The 22,166-nt window shown below is 38.4% G+C and overlaps 2 protein-coding genes across 2 annotated transcripts; one reads left to right on the top strand and one right to left on the bottom strand.

Annotated features, from left to right (window-relative positions):
• Positions 1-80: 80 nt before the first annotated feature.
• LOC116062181 (rho-related GTP-binding protein Rho6-like) lies at positions 81-9,276 on the bottom strand. The gene is made up of 5 exons (XM_031316789.2): positions 8,956-9,276; positions 8,043-8,130; positions 3,155-3,264; positions 2,454-2,588; positions 81-2,317 (listed from the first exon to the last, which is right to left on the bottom strand). The coding sequence occupies exons 1-5, from the start codon at positions 9,073-9,075 to the stop codon at positions 2,072-2,074; spliced, it is 699 nt and encodes a 232-aa protein (XP_031172649.1). The 5' UTR covers positions 9,076-9,276; the 3' UTR covers positions 81-2,071.
• A 5,030-nt stretch (positions 9,277-14,306) lies between these two features.
• On the top strand, positions 14,307-22,005 carry prim1 (DNA primase subunit 1). The gene is made up of 13 exons (XM_031316783.2): positions 14,307-14,568; positions 14,756-14,913; positions 15,167-15,273; positions 15,360-15,433; positions 15,525-15,661; positions 18,576-18,634; positions 18,798-18,907; positions 19,451-19,542; positions 19,662-19,794; positions 19,891-19,960; positions 20,048-20,154; positions 20,566-20,664; positions 21,638-22,005. Exons 1-13 carry the CDS (start codon positions 14,460-14,462, stop codon positions 21,655-21,657), a joined length of 1,275 nt encoding a protein of 424 aa, XP_031172643.1. The 5' UTR covers positions 14,307-14,459; the 3' UTR covers positions 21,658-22,005.
• Positions 22,006-22,166: the final 161 nt, after the last annotated feature.

The raw sequence follows: 22,166 nt of genomic DNA, 5'->3' as shown, positions 1-22,166 counted from the left end.
ATCAGTAGGCCTACATCCACCAAATGTTCAAAGGTCTATTTATAATGGATTTAATGCAGAAATAAACACTGACTTGTAAATGAACATCAGACATATTTATTTGAATAAAGATTTAAAGAAAGGAGCATGACAATAACAAATACAGAATTCAGTCAATAATTTAAAGCCATAATAATAGGCAACTTGACACAAACATTTTGTTTTGCTTCAGTAACATTCTTTTTAGGGATTTCTAATAAACAGTTTTATTAGAAAGGATATGTACAACAAATGAAAGTCTGTCCGTCAAAAAACGAGCAAAAGAGAAATAGTTAAACGACAGCTGTATATTGAACTAAATGGAGCTTGTTTGAAATAACGACTAAAGCAGAGCTACAGAGACATGTTTTAGACGCCATGTGGAGATTATGAGCAGTCCGTCGCTCCCTGAAATGTCCAGCCGCCCCCTTCGCAGTGGCTTCTGTCTAATGCTACAAATAAAAGGTGAGGCGCCCGCTTGGAGAGCCATCCCTCCCTCTCTCTCTCTGTGAGGCAGGAACCCCGCTCACGCCTGCCCCTGCTCACACTGTTGCTAGGCAACACGTAAAATTCCAGTGTTCCGTACATCCAGAGAACTCTGGGCTTCTCGGTGCAGACCTACAAATCATCAAGTCCTCCATTAGCTGAGCTGTCAACAGCAGCTAATGCTAGAAGACTCAAGTAAATACAAGAACAACATCAACAGCCACAAAACAAAGACAGTCACAAGCAAGTAGAAACATCCAGACAAAAAAAACCTATTTAATAAATGGAAAAGGTCAAGAATACTTTTCTGGGAAGTTGAAAAATAAAATGAAAATATTTTTTAAGCATAAAAACAAAAGAAAATTCTTTCTTCAGACAGGACCAGCCTGTTTTTATTTGTGATTCAAATCAACCTTCCCACCTATCATCTCAGGGACATTTAGTGTTAATGTGAACTTTCCAGGTTGGAAATGGCAACAGGTGCATCTTAAAAAAAAAGAAAAAAAAAGAAATCTTTTATGTTTTTTCTTTAAAAGAATAAAAAAAATTGTTTTTGTTGGAACAAAAGCTGATATCCATTAAGCAGCTCTTAAAGTATCAGGGGACAGTGAGAAGATGCATCATGAGAAGATGCATTATTAATGTAACATCTCTAAAATCAAGCCTTGTGATAAATAACTGAACAATTAATACTGCTGTGGTGATGGGTAATAAAAGGGGATCTGACAAAAACATGCTCCGACGGTCTTTACATGGCCTAGGATTTTGTTTGTTATGTCACAGCAAGTCCACCTCTAGACTGTTTTATAGCTCATGTGAGTGCTGAGTCACACTGGCTCCTTCAGACGTGCGCTCAGTTCATCCTCCAACTGCCTTTGCAAATGAACACTGTGCTTTGCCAAATCGCTCTCTTCTCTCCCCTTTTCCCCCACTGTCAGCTTTTATTTCCAAACAAAATACTGTGAGGGGTCATTGGGGGAATAATTTATACAAGGAACTGCTTGTTTGAAATTCCCCCGAGCTGCATTTCTGTAGGTACCACTTCCTGTCACTGTCAGATTTTACATTTCATCTCGTCACCTCAGCCCATATCGTGACCTTAAAGAGACATTCGGATAAAGAGATGGATGGGAAAGAGCAGCGCTATCAACATTTCAAATAAGTTTCATCAGGGTAATGCAGTCAAATGCAGTGTTTACAACCACTTGGGAAAGAGGAGTCACTGACCTTATTTAAGCTCTCACAGCAACCTTTATGTAAGGAATCAAACAGGTCTTAAAATGGCTGTTATGCTCTATTTGTACATGTTGTAATATTTTCAACATCAAGCACTTTTTTTACTCTGTCTCTGCACTGGTGTGCTGGTGATCAAAAGTCCAATGTCAGAGTTGAATATAGAGAGTGTAGCAAGTGTAATTTTTTTCAGTGGCTGACGAGGAGGATGCTGCAAAGGAGAGAAATGCATTGTAGAAATCATTCCTTTCTTTCCCTTGCACACCCTTGGGCCCCCTGCTGAATCACCTACTTGTCCTTGCTTTCTTTTCCCCCCAGCATGCTCCCACAGTATTCACATGATGGAGCAACTCTTGGACTTGTCCTTGCTGAAGGTGGAGGAGAGCAGCTCTGTCTTGCTGGGCAGATGGAGGAGTCTCTTGGAGAGGCGGCGGACAGGACTGGGTTTATTGGCAGGCTGGGGTTTGTTCATGCAGGCCAGAGCCGCAGTACGGAAAACACTGTGGATGCTCTTCTCGGATGTGAAGGCTGAGCACTCCAGGTAAGCCTCTGCTCCAAGCTGCTTGGCCAGGGATGAACCCTACAATGTGAAGGAAAAATATATGTTGAGCTCGGGGAGATTAAAACAAAGGGGGATTTCTACGACTACCCAGTGTGGACGGGAGACAGAAACCTAAATAGATGCACAGAGAAAGAAAAAAGTAGTCACGGCAAACCTGTTCATGGGAGATGGGAGTCTGTTTCTGATTGGACAGCTCCATGCGCGTGCATACGTCTGTGCGCAGGTCTGTCTTGCAGCCTATTAGTAGGATCCGTGTGCTGGGACAGAAGTCCTGGATCTCTGCTTTCCACTGCAAGGAGAAGAGAAACAGGTATCAAGAGATTGTCACTTGAAAGTGTAATTAGTAAACAATACAACATGTAAAGAGTGAATATGGGGGAGGGCAGATTATTGATCAAGGAGGGGCTACCACCTGCAAACAACGAGTAAAATTAAGATGTAAGATTGTGGTGAGGTCAGGCTGTCATGTTCACACTAGGGGTGGGAATCACCAGAGGCCTCACGATACGATATCATCACGATACTTTTGTCACGATACAATATAACTGCGATTTTAAACATATTGCAATATTCTGCGACATATTGCAATTTATTACCTTTTTTCCCAACTTCAAATTTTGCCCAATTTAAATCATATCCCCAAAAGGAAACTATTTACTGTATCTATCTAAAAAGATACATTTCTCTGTTTGTTCATCTCACTTGTCAAGCTGACCAACACATATATAATAATGGATGGATACTTGGCGTCCGTGTATCAATACAGTATTGCCACCTAAAATATTGCGATACTATGCTGTATCGATTTTTTTCCCCACCCCTAGTTCACACTGCAGCAGGTAATAATATTAATACCTTCTTCAGCACACTGTCTACTGTGTCTGGTCGGCTGATGTCAAAGCATAAGAGCACTGCATCTGAGTCGCTGTAGCAGAGGGGTCTGACGTTGTCGTAGTATGGAGAACCTGGAGAGACAAAGTCACATTTAGGAATACACACTTAGGTCTTATGCAACAACATACAATTTTATTGATATGATTTAGGAAGGTGGGCACTTAGCTCAAAACAACATCTTTGAAAACCTTTAGTAAAGTTTTTGACACTGACACTATTATAATGTTCTATGACAACCATCCTCCTCACTTCCACACAGTACAAACACAAACAGTCACATACACCCCAGCCAAACTGATAAAAGGGCAAATAATGTCACTAAGTTTGATACCTTCACACTTACAGGAATTCTTCCAGTGAGTAAACTAACTCACTGAGTTACGGTCAGTGCAACTCTGCACCAATCACGTCTTTCCATTATTAGTCAATATCAAACTTTATTTTTACCTAACTTTTGTTTGAGTGAAGAAGAAAAAAAAAGAAAAAGAATGAAGAAAGAAAATAATCATCATACTGTAGGATAACCTTTCCAAGGTTTTCTGTCTGGCTTACAGGTTCAGTATCTGATAAAGTGTCAAAAATGCAAACACTATGTCTGAGCAAAATTAAAAGTATTCTTCAAGGAAAAGTTTTAACATTATGGGAAACACTGCTTTCTAGTGGAGAGTTAAATATGAAGCTATGACCAGTTAGCTTATTTTAGCACAAAGGAAACTAACATGGCTCTGTCCAACGGTTAGATAACCCCCAATGACAATTTGCTGTTTTACGGCAAGAAAGCAAATTTATTTATTTATAATACAAAACTTATTTTACTGAAAATGTCAAACTATTTATTTAAACAACAACATAATGCTGTTATTAACAAACATAAAGTAGCACTAAAATGGGCATTTTCTTCAGAATGTGTGTGTGATTGCTGCCAGCTGCTGCTACTGGAAGAGTTGCAGCAAGACTTTCCATTGTTTCAAAAGTCAAACATTTGAATCGGAACTGCAGCGCAGGCCAGAGGCCAATCACTCCCAAACTTTACACCGTATTCTGAGATCCACTGTTGCAAATAGTTGCAAGATTTGGTGCTGCTGAGCATTTAATCTTGTCAAAGTGATGCTTTATTAACCAGCAGCCACTTTACTTTCCCAACAAATCCCTACTGACCCACTAATAAACCAATCCTCAAAATGATATCAAACACTATTCATCAACTCACTCAGACAGTCTACTCTGATTGTTGACTCATAAATACAACACCTTAGTTATGAGAATGTGAATTACAGTGTGAAGGAAACACATTTTCCCCACATTTCTATAAACAGCACAGCTATGTAGAAACCTTTCCTTTAACTCTCAGGAAGGCTCCTGTGCTAAAAACAGACTGACAGGATGTCCGCTCTCTATTGTCATTCCTCTGCCACCTAATCACTCCCCACACCAACACTTAGATTTAATTTCCTACTCCTGTCCTCAGGGGCCAAATGTGCACCAGAAGCTTTCCTTTCAAATAAAAGAGGATATAATTACATCAGGAATAGACATTTCGAATAAGCAACTAACTAACAATCATGTTGTCTTAAAGCAGCCATATTATGCCCATTTTCAGGTTCATAATTGTATTTTAAGGTTGTACCAGAATAGGTTTACATGGTTTAATTTTCAAAAAACACCATATTTTTGTTGTACTGCACCGCTCTCTCTCTCACTGCTGCAGATCCTCTTTTCAGCTGGTCTCTGTTTTAGCTACAGAGTGAGACCTCTTTTCTTCTTCTTCTTCTGTACTATCTTTGATTGCACTGCACATGCCCAGTAGCTCAGATGTAGATCATGTCAGCTAGCTAGCTCCATAGACAGTAAAAGAAAGACTGTTTCTACAACTTCGGTCAGTTACAAGGCAGGATTAGCTGGGAGACTTCTAAATGAGGGCGCACATGGAAGTAGTTCTTTTGTAGATTATGGTGAACTTGTGTGTGTTGTAGCAGTGCTTTGCTATTGAGAACGAGGTAGCATGCTAGCGTTAGCATTAGCATTACGCTACGAGCTAATGGTTGCGGTTAGCCTGCTCGTTTCGGCTTGTGACGTCACAAGCCGTGCCGATTTTGACCAGCTCACCCAGAGACTGAAGACAGGACACATTAAGAAACCGTATCTCACTCAAAACACCATGGATGGATGGTTTTTACAACAATATTCCAACAACAAAGAGTGCTGCCATTCAAAAGGCCCTTCTGGTTAACTCAGTCTGTCAGAATGTTTGACTTAAATGTGCAAAGTAGAACAACTTATACAACTACAATATATCAATAACATTTTATTTTAGAGGGAATCAAAGCGCTCGTCACATAACTATTCAGGGTGATGTACAGTAAGGCTTGAGAAAGAGGAGGCAGAGAGATCTAAAGAGGACACAACTTCCACTCCCACATATTAGCAGCCCCCTGCCTGGACACACAAACACACAAACTCAACACATACACCCTTTCAGTTGAGCAAACATTAGTTCATGTAATGAAATTGCACTCTGTACTCTCAAAGAAAGAAAACGAATGGAAGGATTTGGACTCAAAAGACAGGATAAGACTTGATAAAAGAGGCAACGTGAACTGAAGAAATATGCTTCTGAGCCTTTTTATTGTTAAAGCGTGTGGTACACATACTGTAGAACTAGGTGAAATGTGTCTTCTCACATCTGTTTTGTATGTAAAAGATCATATTATATCAGAGTAATTCACCTAAAGTGGTGTTATCAGAGCTGAAACGATTTGTCGATTTATTCAATTCATCGATCGGCAGGACATTAATTGACTATTTTAATAACCAATTGTTTGTTTGTAAGTCATTTTTTAAGCAGAAATGCCAAACATTCTCTAGTTTCAGCATGATTTGCAGGTTTTCTTTATCCTATGTGAAGATTGTTAACTGAATATAGTTGAGTGTGGACTGTTGGGCAGACAAAACAAGACGTGTGAAGAATGTCAACTTTGGCTTTAGAAGAATGTGATTTGAATTTTTTTTTTTACTTTTCAATATTTTCTTAAAAACCAAATTAATTGATATAAATATAGATAATAAAGACAGAGAATGGAAAGAAACATACATAAAGAGTGACAGGAACTATGTTTGTGTGTGTTGAAAAAGTAAATAGGTCTTATGCAATGTTTTCCTCTGGAAAGGGTGACTGTCCAGAAAGTTTTTACTCCGTGGGAGATAAACACACAAACCTACATTAGTTCAGTGCTGGTTTCAGTTACATAAGACCTTTTTTTAGGCGGCTAACACCATAAGGCAGTGAGGAGGTCATGCATATCTTTTTGCTTAGTATCATTCGCTTGTGCCTTCTGTTCACAGTGACTGTACGCAACACACAGTTGCACACATAGTAAAACAAGACACACGCATGCACACGCACACACACGCACACACACACACACACACACACACACACACACACACACACACACACACACGCACACACACGCTTCCACCCCCTGCATGGACGAGGCATCCCCCTCTCCCCTGTGAAACAACCCCTCTGCAGGCCAACTGGCACTGCTCAACTTCCTCTGAGCACAATGCCTCAGCCAATGCTATTGTGAAATAAATCTATACTGGAGTGGATTTGTTATTGATACTATTTACATAATTTCCCCATATGTTTAAGGTAATTACTGTATGATGTCAGTTAGGCCACCAATGCTTCTCTGAATTGTATGTATTAGGGCTGCAACTAAGATTATTTTCTTGATTCACAACACTTTTTGTCTATAAAATGTCCGGAAATTGTAAAAAATACAGATTGTCATTTTAACAGAAGAAAAAAAGCAGCAAATCCTTACATTAGAGAAGGTGGAATCAAGAACCCTTTGGCAATTTTACCTAAATGAGTGTTGCTGTATAATGTTTTTGTCAATGGACGATGTTCATGTAATGCCTCTGACCTCTGAGTGGAAGAAGTCACGTTATCAAATATCGAGAGTTGTATATTATATCCAAGAAAGTTGGTTTTAAAGCTCTACAAACATATGTTCTAACAAAGGTTAAAACAAAAGTAGGTTAATCATGATGTAAACCTTTTCCAGTCCCCTTTATCATAAATACATACTACAGCTGCAATGATTAGCTGATTAATTGATTGGCAGAAAAATTAATCAGTAACTATTTTGACCACCAAAAAGATAAACTGCTCAAAGCTACAATAATGCTGTTAACAGTTTCATTTTCAAAATCTTACAGATGAGATTGAAATACTGTATAGCTAACTTGGTAGCCATAGAGATTTTGCATTCCTTGTAATAGATCAGTTGTATTTCTCAAACTGGGGCCTTTGTTGGTCTTTGATTGTGGGTCCTTTTTTTACATTGTATGTTTTTCCATGCAAAAATGTAGATTTTGGTCCTAACTTGCTTAGACAGGCTTGTCGCTCAGGTGTGTCGTTCATTGCCCCACTGAATCCCAGTGAATCAATTGCACCAATCCACCAAGGAAGAACTCTTAACGGATTTCACACCAGTGAATAGCTGCTTAACTGCATCAAAACAGGACTGGCAGATAGTGATGTCTGGTTAAATAGCAACAACACTGTTTGTAAAACAACTAATGAGATGGAGCTTCATTAACAGTCGTTACTCGACTCCAGGCTGACTGTGTTGTTGTTGGGAGGGTAAACAAGTTCCACAAATCAGCCCATGAATACAGAAACTGACTGCTTAACTCATTGCTCAACAAACATGAAAGCTTGGGGAGAATTTTAAATTGGCAGTGAGTCAAAGATAGAGAGGAGAGGTGATCACATCCTTGTTCTTTGGCAGATTTATTAAACTGTGGTAATAATAAAAAACCCAAGCGTAATCCTCACCTGATGTGTCCCAAAGGCTGAGTTCAACACGCTGGTCTTCAAGCTCCAGACAGGCGGTGTAGTTTTCAAACACAGTGGGGACATAAGTCTAGAAATGGACAAAAAGAAAAAGGTTTAGGGAGCATTTATCACAAATGTACATGGAAATGTTTAAACAAATTCATCATTTAGAGAAAAAAAAGAATCTTAATCTTAAAAAAATCTTAAGTTACCAGGGAATCAGCTAATGAGGCAACAGCAAAACATATTACATAATTATATAAAATAAAAGACAAACACATCTTTACATTTGTGACGCATTGTGATTTTTAAATGACTAAAACAATCATTTTGGCAAAATTAGCAGTGATTAACTTGGCTTTTAAATCAATTCATTGGTTCAGCTGTGCTCAAACATACAGTATATCACATTCCCAATGTAAAGGGTTTTATGTAGCCCTGTCTAAATTACTAAACTAAACCTATGAAAATACAGCATATAATCAAATATCCTTTACTACACATGTATGCCAATCCAATAATGCCATAAACTATATGGCACCATGGGAGTTTTAGAACTAAGGTAAGGAAAGAGGAGAGGAGACATTTGGTTGTTGCAGCAGTACAAGGACATAATAATAATAATAATAATAATAATAATAATAATAATAATAATAATAAGCCTCTAAGAATAAATAAGATAACTATTTAAATGTAAATTAAGTACTACTGGCATACGTAAAGTAGCTTAATACAGTCAAGGAAAACTCTTCCAGTCCAGTCTTCTGGTCTATATGGGAGTATTTAGGTAATATTTGTTCTTCCTTGGGGTAGAAAATGAATACCAAAATCATCAGTATACTTTCAGTCTCAATCGAAAAGCATCCGAAAAAGAACTGTTGACGTTATTGTAAAAGATATGTCGTAACGTTACCTCTGGATAGCAGTCCTTGGCCAGGACTTGTAGCATCGCTGTTTTACCGCATTGGACGTCCCCGACCAGCACGAGTTTACACCTCGCTACAAAAGGTTGCGTGAGTCTTCTTTCCTTCATGGTGCAGATGAATTAAACGTGCAGACTATTACAAATAAATAAGAGTGGGAATAATAACGATAAAGTTTTGTAAATCCTCTCTGTAACCGGCTGTGTTTCTGCTCTTCTTCCTCAGTCAGTCAGCCAGGCAGTGAGCGAGTGAAGCAGAGCAGCAGTCAATGAGAGAATCACTGCGGAACTTTATATTGTCGCGCCAACCAATGAGTGCTGCGCAGTGCACGAGGTCTCATCTTGTTTGGTGGTAATGGTGGATGGTGAACTGCAGAGCCACAGCCGAGATTTAAGAAATACTGACGTCCCCTCAATGCACCACGTAAACCACCCTGAACCTTTCAGTTGTAGGCCTATATAATACTACGCAGATATTTAATGGCTAATAAAAGTAGAAATACCATAGTTTAAAACTACTACATTACAAGTAAAAGTCATGAATTAAAAATGTTACTGAAGTAAAAGTACAAAAGTGTTATTATCAGCAACATGTAAAGTAGCCCATAAGTAAAAGTGCTCATTATGCAGAATGGCTCCTTTCAAAGTGTTGTGTTATTATAGAATATTACAGTATTCAGTTTTTATCACTAACAATACATGTAAGAGCATTAAAATTAATGTTGTAGTATGTTAATGTGGAGCCAATTTTAGATACGTTGTATAGCCTAGTATAGTATTGCATCATATCATATGTAAAAAGTAACTAGTAACTATAGCGTGTCAAAGAAATGGAGTAGTGGAGAAAAAAGTGCAATATTTACCTCTGAAATGTAATGAATAAGTGTCAAAATTGGACTTACAGTACATGAGTACATGTACTTAGTTACACTCTACCACTGGTAGTTGAAACCCACAAAATGGGAATTATGGCAGTAGTGGAATGTAACTAAGTACATCTACTCACACTGTTGTTAATTACAATTTTGAGGTACTTGCACTTAAGTATTTACATTTTATGCTACTTTATAGTACTTTTACTCCACTACATTTCAGAAGGAAATATTTTCTTTTACTTTCTATTAAGTAAACACTATAGGAACCTGATGGCGTGTGAACACAAGTTAACGGGGAATTTTGTCCTCTCATGTCCTCTCTGTGGAAAACCCCTGGTTATAGTACCTAGTATCTAATTTTGTTTGAGTATTGTGTGTGCATAATAGTCACAAGAAGTCATCAGAAGTATTTCATCTGTTATCTGACTTGTGTCAATAGTGTGTGCTGGTCATAGATTAACAAATGTTTTGGAGTTTTATGACCTCAAAGTCTTTTAGTATCTCAGTTCAGAGGTCGGAGCTTCATCATTTTGATCAAATAAATGGTAAAAAATGTAAAGGCTATGAAAAGGTTCAAAGGTGGATATTACGCAGAAATTTAGCTAATCAGAATTTACTTTAAATGTTGTCTCAGTGTCTGTTTTAATGTGATTTTTTGTTGTGTTTATCCTTCAGACCAACTGTGGGATACAGCCATGTGAGGATGCATGCAATTATTTTTACATGAAACATATGAGTGACTGTAAGTGTACATATGTTTATATAACACGTAGCACTGCCTCCCAACCCTGAATAGATGACAGATGGCTTCATCAATCTGAAGTATAACAGAGAATTCAAGAGTGCCAGCCATTTGGAGAGGAAGTGGAGCATGGCTAGTTGTGCAGAACAGAAATGGAAACAACTGTTACAGAGGGCTCTTTGATGCCTTAATGTACAGCGTGAAACTCTGGATGGGGACATGAATTGCACCTGCTACCTGGTGCGGAGTGAAACAAGGTAAATGATGTCCCTCTCTGTTTTGCTTCATTGGATTTCTATCTTCGTGCTCTCAAACGCATGTACCATACACTTATAACATGCCAACAACTACTTGATCCTAATACATCATTCCATTATGCTTCATTTATCCCTTTTAGTGGTCTCTATCAGATTTTCTTTATATGGTACTTACTTATTTAATTGTTTGCAGAATAAACCACCTTTAAACGTTGTCCCTTATTAACATTGGATAGACGAGAGGGGTGAGTTTCAAGTTCAACATTTTGGGAAATACTGACTTTCTTGCTGAGAGTTATCTGCCATTTTTTGGGAGGGCACTAAAACATCTCAACAACTGTTGGATGGATGGCCAATAACTTTTATACAAACATTCAAGGTCCCCAGTGGATGTATCTGACTTCGTGAAACCCTGACTTTTTAATGTAACGCCACCACATTTGTATTTTTGAGTGAAATGTCTCACCAACTGTTGGATGGATTGCCATGCAATTTGGTACAAACATTCATGTCCCCATCAGGATGAATTATAATAACTTTGGTGATCCCTTAACTTTTAAATCAAGCGCTATCATCAATTTATTGTTAATTTGTCACACTCAACACTTTGGTTTATTATTAAATACCTGCAAAACTAATTACCATTTAAATCAGCCTCAGCTGTATGTGTTTAGGGCTAATTAGCAAATGTAAGCATGCTAACACACTAAACTAAGATGGTGAACATGGTAAACATTAGACCTGCTAAACATCAGCATGTTAAACCTGTAAACTTGTAAGCATGCTGATGCATTTAGCTCAAAGAGTCATGCTCACAGTGTCGCTACCATGGCTGTAGACTTGTTACATCATGTACAGATTAAACAAACAATTTACATGTTAATTAATTAATTAATAAATATTAAAAAATTAATAAAAGTTCTAGTAGGGATGTTTTAGATTGTTGGAGTGAGTTATGCTGTTTATAGTCTTTATGTTAGCTTTTCATCTCACTCTTGGAATGAAAGTGAATATGCATATTTTCCAAAATGTCAAACTATTCCTTTAAGGATAATCTTATACCATAAGGACGTTCCTGATGATGGAACAAATAGAGTTTCGACATTAGTACCATCAAACGCAACGTTTGGTAACGTGATCACTGCAGACTGTGGTCGAGAGAATTTCTAACGTGTGTCCCCAATGTTTACCTGATGAAAGGCGACAACACTCTGAAACTGTGGCACACTTTGGTCATCTGAGGATGCAGTGACTTTTATATCAACCCCAAACTATGACTTCTTGTGTAGGCCTACAGCTAACACAATGACCTACAGTGCTGGCCAACATGCCATGGCCACCTGATGTATGTCTGACCTAGATTTATCAGAGACACAGCTGAAAGTTACATTTTCACCCCTTGTTTCACCTTATATCTAACTCAACCCACTGACATTTAGTTTAGTTGTGTGTGTGTGTGTGTGTGTGTGTGTGTGTGTGTGTGCGTGTGTGTGTGTGTGTGTGTGTGTGTGTGTGTCAGTGAATGTTCGTAAGCACTAAGTATCTGTTTTGTCTACTACTGTATGTAAAGTGCATTCATGTGCATACATATAGTGGTAGTGTCGGTAGAGACAGACAGTGTTAATCCCAAATCCATTTCAAATCATTTCTAAGAAAGGTCTAACCAAATCCCCGATGGTTTACAGTGAAATAATTTGCATAATTCAAGTAAGATGTGGTTGAAAGCTTTTGCATTATGTAAATCAGGATATGATTAAAGAATATTACCATAAAAACAAGTGCAATCATCAAGTGGAAATGTATTGGCATGCTTGTCTATTAATTGCTCTTGAAAGTGGCACAGTTCAGTGATGCTGCAAAGGAGAAAGTAGTTCATTACCATTAATTTAGTGCACAGATATTTCACATATTGTAGCATATTATGCTAACACAGCTGTCTAATTGCAAATGTGGAACGTAAGACTCACTGTCAGCATCTACATGTCTTACAACTGTTAAAAAAGTAAATGGATTAAATAAGAATGCATACAAATGGAGGATTCTTGGTTAGCAGGTGCACTACAAAATATGTGAAAATATTGATTTTATTTCTTAAAAGCTTCATATTCACATGATGTCAGTAACGTATGATGTAATAGGAGGATTTAATACATTTGATGGCAGCTGCACTGTATTTAAAAAGGTTTGTATTTCCATTTTGTTTGAACTAAAGACAAAATGACAGAGGCATGGAAGGAAATTATAGAGAGACGTTTTAATGACAACATTGGAAAAGTCAGGAGATGAGATGAGACAGAATGAAAAAAAAATTGTAGAGCAACTCATATTTAATAACAGCCACAGTACAATCGCCGACTGTTATTTAATATCAGAAGTACAATAAATGACGAGAGCTCTTATCGCTGCACAGCCCTTAACCTTCAGTGTGAACAGCGCCACTTCAGTCCAATGAGTTTGAGACTGGCTAAAAATACAACAGTGGAAAAAAAAAAAATCAATATTAAGCAATCAGTGTTAGACTATGTGACTAGTGGGTAGGACAAAAAGGGGCACCACCCTTGCCCCTTTTTGTCTTGAATTCAAAAGTGCCCTTTTCAAATGTCAAAGCAAATGTTGTCCTTGTACATATAGTATGTACCTACAAGTGTCTCTGACTAAAGAGAGAATGACATTAGAGAAATCTATCCAAAACAAAAGAGGACAGTTGTGTGAAAACACAAGCACATCTCAACCCTGCATCCCAGGCTATCTCTAAAACCAAGGCAAGTGTCCTTTTTGTTTTCCACCTCTTTCCTGATAGTATCTGTGTATCTTCATTAATTTTTCATTTTGACTGTTTCCATAGTCTTTCTGTAAGAAAATAAATGTCCATAGTGTTTTAGTAGGCTACCATTTATCTGCCATGATGAAAATTACTATTGCGTTCCCTGAAATGGGGCTCTGGGTAGCAACCCTGTAAAAGTTTCTCATGAAACTATACTGCCCTCTAAAGGTGTAAGAAAGAAATTAAAATCTAAACAAAGTCATTAAATCACAACACATTCAACAGGATTCAGTAATCGTTTTGTTGCTGGAGTGATTATAGAATACTTTTCTTTCGTACATTGCATTATTTTATCTATTTTTGCTTTAACTATTTATTCATTTATTTTCTTCATATTATTTGTTTTTATTTGTTGCATTTATTTCATTTTTTCAGCAGAGTCAAATTACTACATGTCCCATGATCCTCTGTTCGCCCGGCGACACTTCCGCCTTCACTTCCGTTGAAGGACGAATATTACAAGGTGGGGTCAACCTTTGAGAACATCAACTAACGTAGCCTATTATATGGCGCCGAAATCAAGTTAAACTCTTTCGTAACTAATTGGCTTTACTTTTTCAGATCTAACAAAGAAGCTAATTGGGGGGAATATCGATTACTTAGGAAAACAATTTCCGCGTTTCCTTGACGTCATTGTCTCATCCTTGTCTCATTGGTTTTCTCCTCCGCGTAAGAGTTTTCCCGCGCTACACTCGACGTAAGACAACACACCGAACTGTCAGTCAGGTAGCAAGCGTCTTGCTGACAATTTAACGTCATTTTACAACGGTACCGTAGCTGTTACTATATTGTCGCTAATGTCGTCCTCAAATTACGACTCGGCCTGTTTACCGGACTTATTACCGCTCTATTACCGACGCCTGTTTCCCTTCTCCCAGTATTATCGCTGGCTGAATTATGGAGGAGGTGAGTAATGTTACAGGCCGGGAAAGCCAGCAAAAAGCAATGCTACCAAGTTATGTTAACCAATGTTATTTGCTATTTAGCTGCCTGCATGTGTTAATGTGTCCTCTATTCCCTCCCATGCCTGATAGTCAAAGAGTCAACAACACTGTCGGGGACTAATGTGTTATTTTTGTGTCTACAACCTCAGTGCAGAAGAACTACTTTCAGAACCGAGAGTTCTCCTTCACACTCAAAGATGACATCTATGTCCGCTACCAGTCTTTCAGCACACAGACCGAGCTGGAGAAGGAAATGCAGAAGATGAACCCTTACAAGATTGACATTGGAGCCATATACAGTCACAGGGTGAGACTGCATACATCTACTTTTGCTTTTCACTTGCTTTTTTGTGTCACTGCAGACATTATATTGATAAAGTTGAATCTCTTTGTACATAACCTTAGTTGTCAATTGTTTATGTATAACTTGTTCAGCTTTGTTGTCTTTGTTTTTAGCCGTATGTCTATTTCTGTGTGAGCAACAAACAGCCAGAGTCAAATTCCCTGTATGTGTTTACAATTATCTGGCCATTAAAACTGATTCTGATTCTGACCCACAGCCCAATCAGCACAACACAGTGAAGTCAGGGACCTTCCAGGCCCTGGAGAAGGAGCTGGTGTTTGATATTGATATGACAGATTATGATGATGTCAGAAGCTGTTGCAGGTGAACTGGTTATGGGGTGTTTATCTTGTTTAATTCATAATATCTTAACAGTCACATCACTGAGATAACACAAACTCTCATTTTAGTGCTGCAGACATTTGCTGCAAGTGCTGGACCCTGATGACCATCGCCATTCACATCCTGGATAGAGCTCTTCGAGGTTTGTTTGTCATTGATTTTGTGTCATGTTATCTTTGATTTTTGGCAGAATAAGCATCAAACACTTATTTTTGGTGTATGTGATCTTCTAGAGGACTTTGGTTTCCAGCACCTGCTGTGGGTTTATTCTGGCAGAAGAGGAGTGCATTGCTGGGTGTGTGATGAAGCTGCCAGGAAGCTCTCTGTAGCAGCACGCTCTGCAGTTGCAGAATACCTCAGCCTGGTTAAGGTAACAGCTTTTATTAGATGATTAGAACATGTGTATTTATTAGCAGCAGGGTGTTGTGTTCAGCATTGTGTGTGTATGTCAGTGTGTTTCTCTCAGGTAAAATAGTGCCCAAACAATAAATAGTCCATTTTATCTCTGGTATAGTTAACACCCGGGCAGGTTTCATAGAGCACTAGTCTAGCACACGTAAGAAGCGCTGTAATCTTTAAAGCTATGAGGTAACAAAAAGTTTGATTATTTATTAGTCAACTATTATTGGTCTGTTATATTTAACAGATATTGGACATGAGTGTTTAGTGTGGCAGGAAGGTATTTATGAAGGTAAATATGGTGCAAAAAGGGAGAGCTTGTAGAATACAATGTGAGAACAAAAAATCTGAACTTGTATGTTAAAATTTGCACTTGTAAAACTTTTATTTGCACTTGTAAAAATTTTATTTGCACTTGTAAAAAATATTCACACACATGTGATCTGAATTTGAAGTCATACAAAGAAAAAAAACATGAGAGCTTGTAAAAAAAATCTGAACTTGTAAGTTGAAATTTGCACTTGTAGAAAATGTTCACACACCTGTAGTCTGAATGTGAAGTTACAGAAAAAATATTCACAAATGTGTAGATTGATATTTACATGAACACAATGACAGCTGCAAACTTATAATGCAACATTTACTCGTATACTTTTTTTTTTTTTATTCTGGTTCATTTTCCATCACAACCACAACTCAGTGATTACAACCTCTGGAATCTGTCACTGCAACTTCACATATGTGCTCTCTCGCATCACAAAGTGGCCAATCTGCGCACCTCGACTTTCACAACACTCTTGACGATACATTTGGTGCAAAACTAATTTGTACCTGTGGACTTAGACTGTGGAGCTCTGAGCTAACAGAACGGGAAAAGCCTTCTTATATACAGTCTATGGGAAAATCAGGGTTTCTATCGCCAGATGAGGGACAACTCTGTCTGGCTTATTTATGTAGCATGGAAACTTGGTGGAATAGCATGCTAGCGTTAGCTAACTAGCAGCCAGCCCGCTTCTAAATAAATACCTTTTAATTATCTAAACACTTTTTAACAGTCAAACTAAAACACTGGCGGTGAGCTCCACGGCCTGCAGCCGCAGACGGACTGTCATCAGTGGGTAACAGGTGCCAAGTTTCGCATCCCTGCCGAGAATTGCATCCACTAGGGAAAATAATGATTTTATAAGGCAAAGTACTGTTTAAAAACTAGGCAATAGTAAATCTCTTTGTCATGTTCATCAATAATGATTAGGATTTTAGAAGGTTTAGAGACATCAATGTTTTATCAGACTCTGTAGTAGCATTTCCTTGCTACCTAGATGCAATTTTCGGCAGCAATGAATTCTGCAGAAATTATTGTTTCTGCCCAAGCGGGTGCAATTCTTAGCAGGGATGCACAACATCAGCAAAGCAAGCTCTGGTCACGGCCGGGGGATGGGCCGCTGCTACCGGATGTGGGGCTCTCCGTGTCCCGCTGGAGCTCCGACTGCAGGTCGAGGTCGGCAGCGAAGCTTTCTGGCAAAAGCAGTGTTGCTACGCTGGTCGATCCCCACTGATGACGGTCCGTCTGCGGCTGCAGGCCGTGGAGCTCACCGCCAGTGTTTTAGTTTGACTGTTAAAAAGTGTTTAGATAATTAAAAGGTATTTATTTAGAAGCGGGCTGTTAGTTAGTTAGCTAACGCTAGCATGCTATTCCACCAAGTTTCCATGCTACATAAATAAGCCGGACAGAGTTGTCCCTCATCTGGCGATAGAAACCCTGATTTTCCCATAGACTGTATATAAGAAGGCTTTTCCCGTTCTGTTAGCTCAGAGCTCCACAGCCTAAGTCCACAGGTACAAATTAGTTTTGCACCAAATGTATCGTCAAGAGTGTTGTGAAAGTCGAGGTGCGCAGATTGGCCACTTTGTGATGCGAGAGAGCACATATGTGAAGTTGCAGTGACAGATTCCAGAGGTTGTAATCACTGAGTTGTGGTTGTGATGGAAAATGAACCAGAATTAAAAAAAAAAAAAAAAGTATACGAGTAAATGTTGCATTATAAGTTTGCAGCTGTCATTGTGTTCATGTAAATATCAATCTACACATTTGTGAATATTTTTTCTGTAACTTCACATTCAGACTACAGGTGTGTGAACATTTTCTACAAGTGCAAATTTCAACTTACAAGTTCAGATTTTTTTTACAAGCTCTCATGTTTTTTTTCTTTGTATGACTTCAAATTCAGATCACATGTGTGTGAATATTTTTTACAAGTGCAAATTTTATTTTTACAAGTGCAAATTTTAACATACAAGTTCAGATTTTTTTGTTCTGCAAGTTCTCACATTGTATTCTACAAGCTCTCCCTTTTTGCACCATATTTACCTTCATAGTATTCACTGAAGCAGATTTGCAAAGATGAATTCATAAGTTAATCAACAGAAAATGAATCGGCAACCATTTTAATAATTAATCGTTGTAGTCATTTTGTAAGCAAAAATGCAAAACCAATTTCCTTGTGCCAGCTTTTCAATTGTGAGGATCTGATGCTTTTTTTGTCATATAATATATTATGATAGTAAACTGAATATCTTTAGGTTTTGGACATTTGGTCGCATAAAACTAACTATATGAATACATCACCTTGGGGTGTAAGAAATTAAAACAGGCATTTTTTGCTATTTTGTGACATGTTATAGACAAAGCTATTGATCGATTTAACGCTAAAATTATAGTCAAATTAATCAATAACGAAAACATCGTTAGTTGCAGCCCTACACGGAACACAAGAATATTCCTACATTTTCTTTCCCTTCAACTAGATATGTTTTTGTTTTTTTCCTATCTGTATAAAACCAATTAGTTAATTTTTTTTGATGTTCTATTCACTGCTGTTTTATAGGGAGGTGAAGAGACGCTGAAGAAAGTTGTGCTCACAGATCCAATTCATCCTTTTATCAGGTAAGAATCAGAGTATTTTATTAGTTAAGCTCAGTATGGAGCTGTAGCTGTTTATTCAGTTATGATGTTTGTGTCTAATTGCACAGACTGTTATTGAGGTCTTTGCCTTTGACGGATGTTGCGGCTTCAGCTGTTTAAGAGTCTGTACCTGTGATCTCAACAGAGAGTCTTTGGCGGTGGTGGAGCGATACTTCCCTCGCTACGCACTACAGGAACAGGACATACTGGGACGCAAGGAATCTGTAGACAAAGTGCTGGCACTCATGCCTGAAGATATCCTTTTTACAATATGCAGTGGAGCGAAGAAAAAAACCCTGTACTTTCTTTCTCTCAAATGTGATTCAAATATGAGTGTGGTCTCTTTTTCTGTTTGGAAGCACTGCTGCTTGGGCGGAGTGATATGCTTTGCAGCACCTGAGAAGCCCGAGCAGAGAGTAGCAGTGCTTCGCCTTTCTGAGAATATAGTTCCCAGTTTGTATACAGTTAAAAGATGGCTGTGTCTCATATGACCTTGTTATTTGTACACCCTGTGACTATACAAATCACATCATGTAAATAGGAACATGTTGGCGTTATTTTGTCACTTATTCGGAGCAGTAGGCTAGTTGGAACCGGTTACCGCCAGGATCTGTACTAGGCTTAGCTACCGCTGGAACCGTGGGACAGAGTTACAACACGCACGGAGATGAGAAGGGTATGTATGGACTTATCTAACTCTGGTGGTTACGGTGAATAAGCTAAAGTCCCAATAAGTCGGCGTGTTCCTTTAAAACCTTTGTGAAAATAACTGGCCTTGACCTTAACTCCAGCTTTTACATGTAAGAAAAGAATTACAGCAGGACTTCCAAAACGAGAAGAAACCTGAGAACCGTTGGAAACTGGTAAAGGAACAAGCCAATAGGAAACAGGTTGGTAATTCTGCCTGTATTACATAATGGCGGTTGTTTGACCTAGAATTGATTTTTAAATATTACAGCAAGAGAGCTTATAATAAACAGACACAATGGTATAATCTTTCCTTCTCCAGGGCACTGCCAAAAGGGGCCAATACTTTGAGAAAGAAATCATGCTGCAGTATTGTTACCCACGGCTCGATGTGAACGTCAGTAAAGGGGTGAACCATTTGCTGAAAAGCCCCTTCAGCGTCCATCCCAAAACAGGTGAGCATAGATCTAAGGAGGTTTAATCAAGATGGTGTGGTAAATACACCAGAGCAACAGTCTCACTGTGACTTCTCTCTTTTGAACTCTGGCCAGGGCGTATTTCTGTTCCCATGGACCTCAAAGAATTAGAAACGTTTGATCCTTTTGCTGTGCCCACAATCAGGTAAGCGATAATTTAATGTCTCGTGCTCTGTTGTGTGCGGCGTTTGATATTCAACAGAGCTAATGTCATAGCTTTAAATTTTTGTAGTCAGATCTGTGAGGAGCTGGATCGACCCAGGACCGAGGAAGAAAAGTCAGAGGACACCAAGGAGAAGGAAAACGAGAAGGACGCAGCAGAGAGACGAAAGATCAGAGGTGAGATTCTGAAATCCGAATTTCAAGCTTATGGTATCACACGCATGAGCTGTACTTTTTTTTTTTTTTTTTTTTTTTAAGTTATAAACAGGCCAAGTTAACCACAAGTTAATCTGGCATTTTTTTCCTGGCTCAAATGAGGCAAATGTGGTATATCACCTTTGACACGCTGAACCTCAATTTATTTTTCCTCAATATCAAAATAAATTCAACCATATAGCAGGTACTGAATAAACGTGGGGCCTCTCCTATTGTAGGATAGGAATCACTGAATTATCGTCCCTGTTTTATTATAATTTTGATCATTAATAATAATTATTTTTTACATGATGAGATACGCTAACTATCAATGAGAACCCATGGAGCTTTAGTTTATTCTAAATAATCTGAGTAACTGATTACTTTTGACAGATTACAAAAGAACAAGCCTGGCGAAATATGTGAAATACTTTGATCAGTTTCTGGAGAAGATGGCTCGCTCATGGAAAGGAGAACTTCTCAAAAAAAGTGGTAAGTTTTATTCTTAGTAGATGAAATGAAGGCGACTTTAAAGAGGCGCTATGCAGTTTTGGCAATTTCTTCGCTTTTTGCTCGCAGGTTTCTCTATAGAGCTCCACCTACAGCTTCAGAATATATATTTGGCAACGCTGTCGTAAAAACTCGTTGGCGACCCCCCCTCTTCTCCCTCTGGTCATGTGCATTTGTTTTCAAAGAAGCTGGCGAACACACGGAGCCATGTCCACTGAGGTTTTTCTCAAAATATTACCCTTCTCTCACGGGTCCGTAACATTATTCTTTTTTCCTACAATGGCCTTAGAACGCTGTCGGAGCAGAAGCAACTTGCGTTTGCCAACATCAAGCTGACAAGAAACTCTGTGGCAGATACATTTTCTGATCAAAGATACTTACAAGTGCAACAGCAAGAACGCCAGGTCAGCATCGGATTTGCAGGCTTCTGTTTGTCTCCGTTCTCGCCATTCTGAAAACACAGGTCCGATGTTTACTCGGGTCTGACTCCTCGCTCGGTCAGTCTGCCGTTTCCTCTTTCTCTGCTCCTCCGACAATGCTTTCCTAGCTTTCTGCTTCTTTGAGGCTCAGCCATGACGATAGTATGAAAAACTCCATCGTTACCTTGTTCTTATAGCTAGCCGGGTGGTTTTTCCGCTCACAGGCGCTCAACCCGAAAAAAGTCATATAACCATTCCAATGACTCCGAAGCTGTTCAGTTAAAGTAAATTATGCTAAAGAAAACTGCATAGTTTGCCTTTAAGAAGTTGGTTTTATATAGATTTTTTGCCTTTTATATAGTACAGCTAAATATTTGACAGTAAAGGGAGGGAGAGACAGGGGCACGCAGCAAAGGGCCGGGGGACAGAGTCAAACCCAGGCCTTAGTATATGGGGTGCACACTCAACCAGGTGAGCTACCAGGGCGCCACAGAAGTTGGTTCTTTCATGTAATATATTTTGTTCCTTTCTTTTAGATCTTCAGAAAGACTTCTGAACTGGATCAACAATCAGGAAGTGATACAGAAGTGGAACTGTTAATAGCTCTCTGTTACTTAATGTGGGTGATGATGCAAACTGTCCTGTTTTGAGGGCTTCATGTTGTGGTAAAAAAATTGACATTTTTCTGATGAACAATTAAACAAAATCAAAAACTGAATAATTTCATCCAAATTCGTTGTATTACACTCTTATGAAACTGTAATAATACATTCATAAACAAAACACAAGTAAATGATGTCTTTACTGTAGGCTTGTACGTATGTTGTTTGTCTGCTCTCTGCCAACATTTTTCTATTGTACAGTCATTTGTGAAAATAAATGTGATATTTCAATTCTTTTTAAATCTTGTATTCCTGTTACTTTTAATAAAAACATAATGTTTGCAGATTTTTTTTTATTTTTTATCTTGAATAGCAAACAGTTAAGTAAGTTAGTTCATTTGACATTTATTCTAAGTACATATGAGAAATTGTATACCAACACTCTTATTCTATTACACACCAG

Source organism: Sander lucioperca, chromosome 12 (genome assembly GCF_008315115.2).
Source record: "Sander lucioperca isolate FBNREF2018 chromosome 12, SLUC_FBN_1.2, whole genome shotgun sequence".
In the NCBI taxonomy this organism is placed as follows: domain Eukaryota; kingdom Metazoa; phylum Chordata; class Actinopteri; order Perciformes; family Percidae; genus Sander; species Sander lucioperca.
Note: the sequence above shows the minus strand (reverse complement) of the source record. Positions and strands in the feature narration are given on the sequence as shown.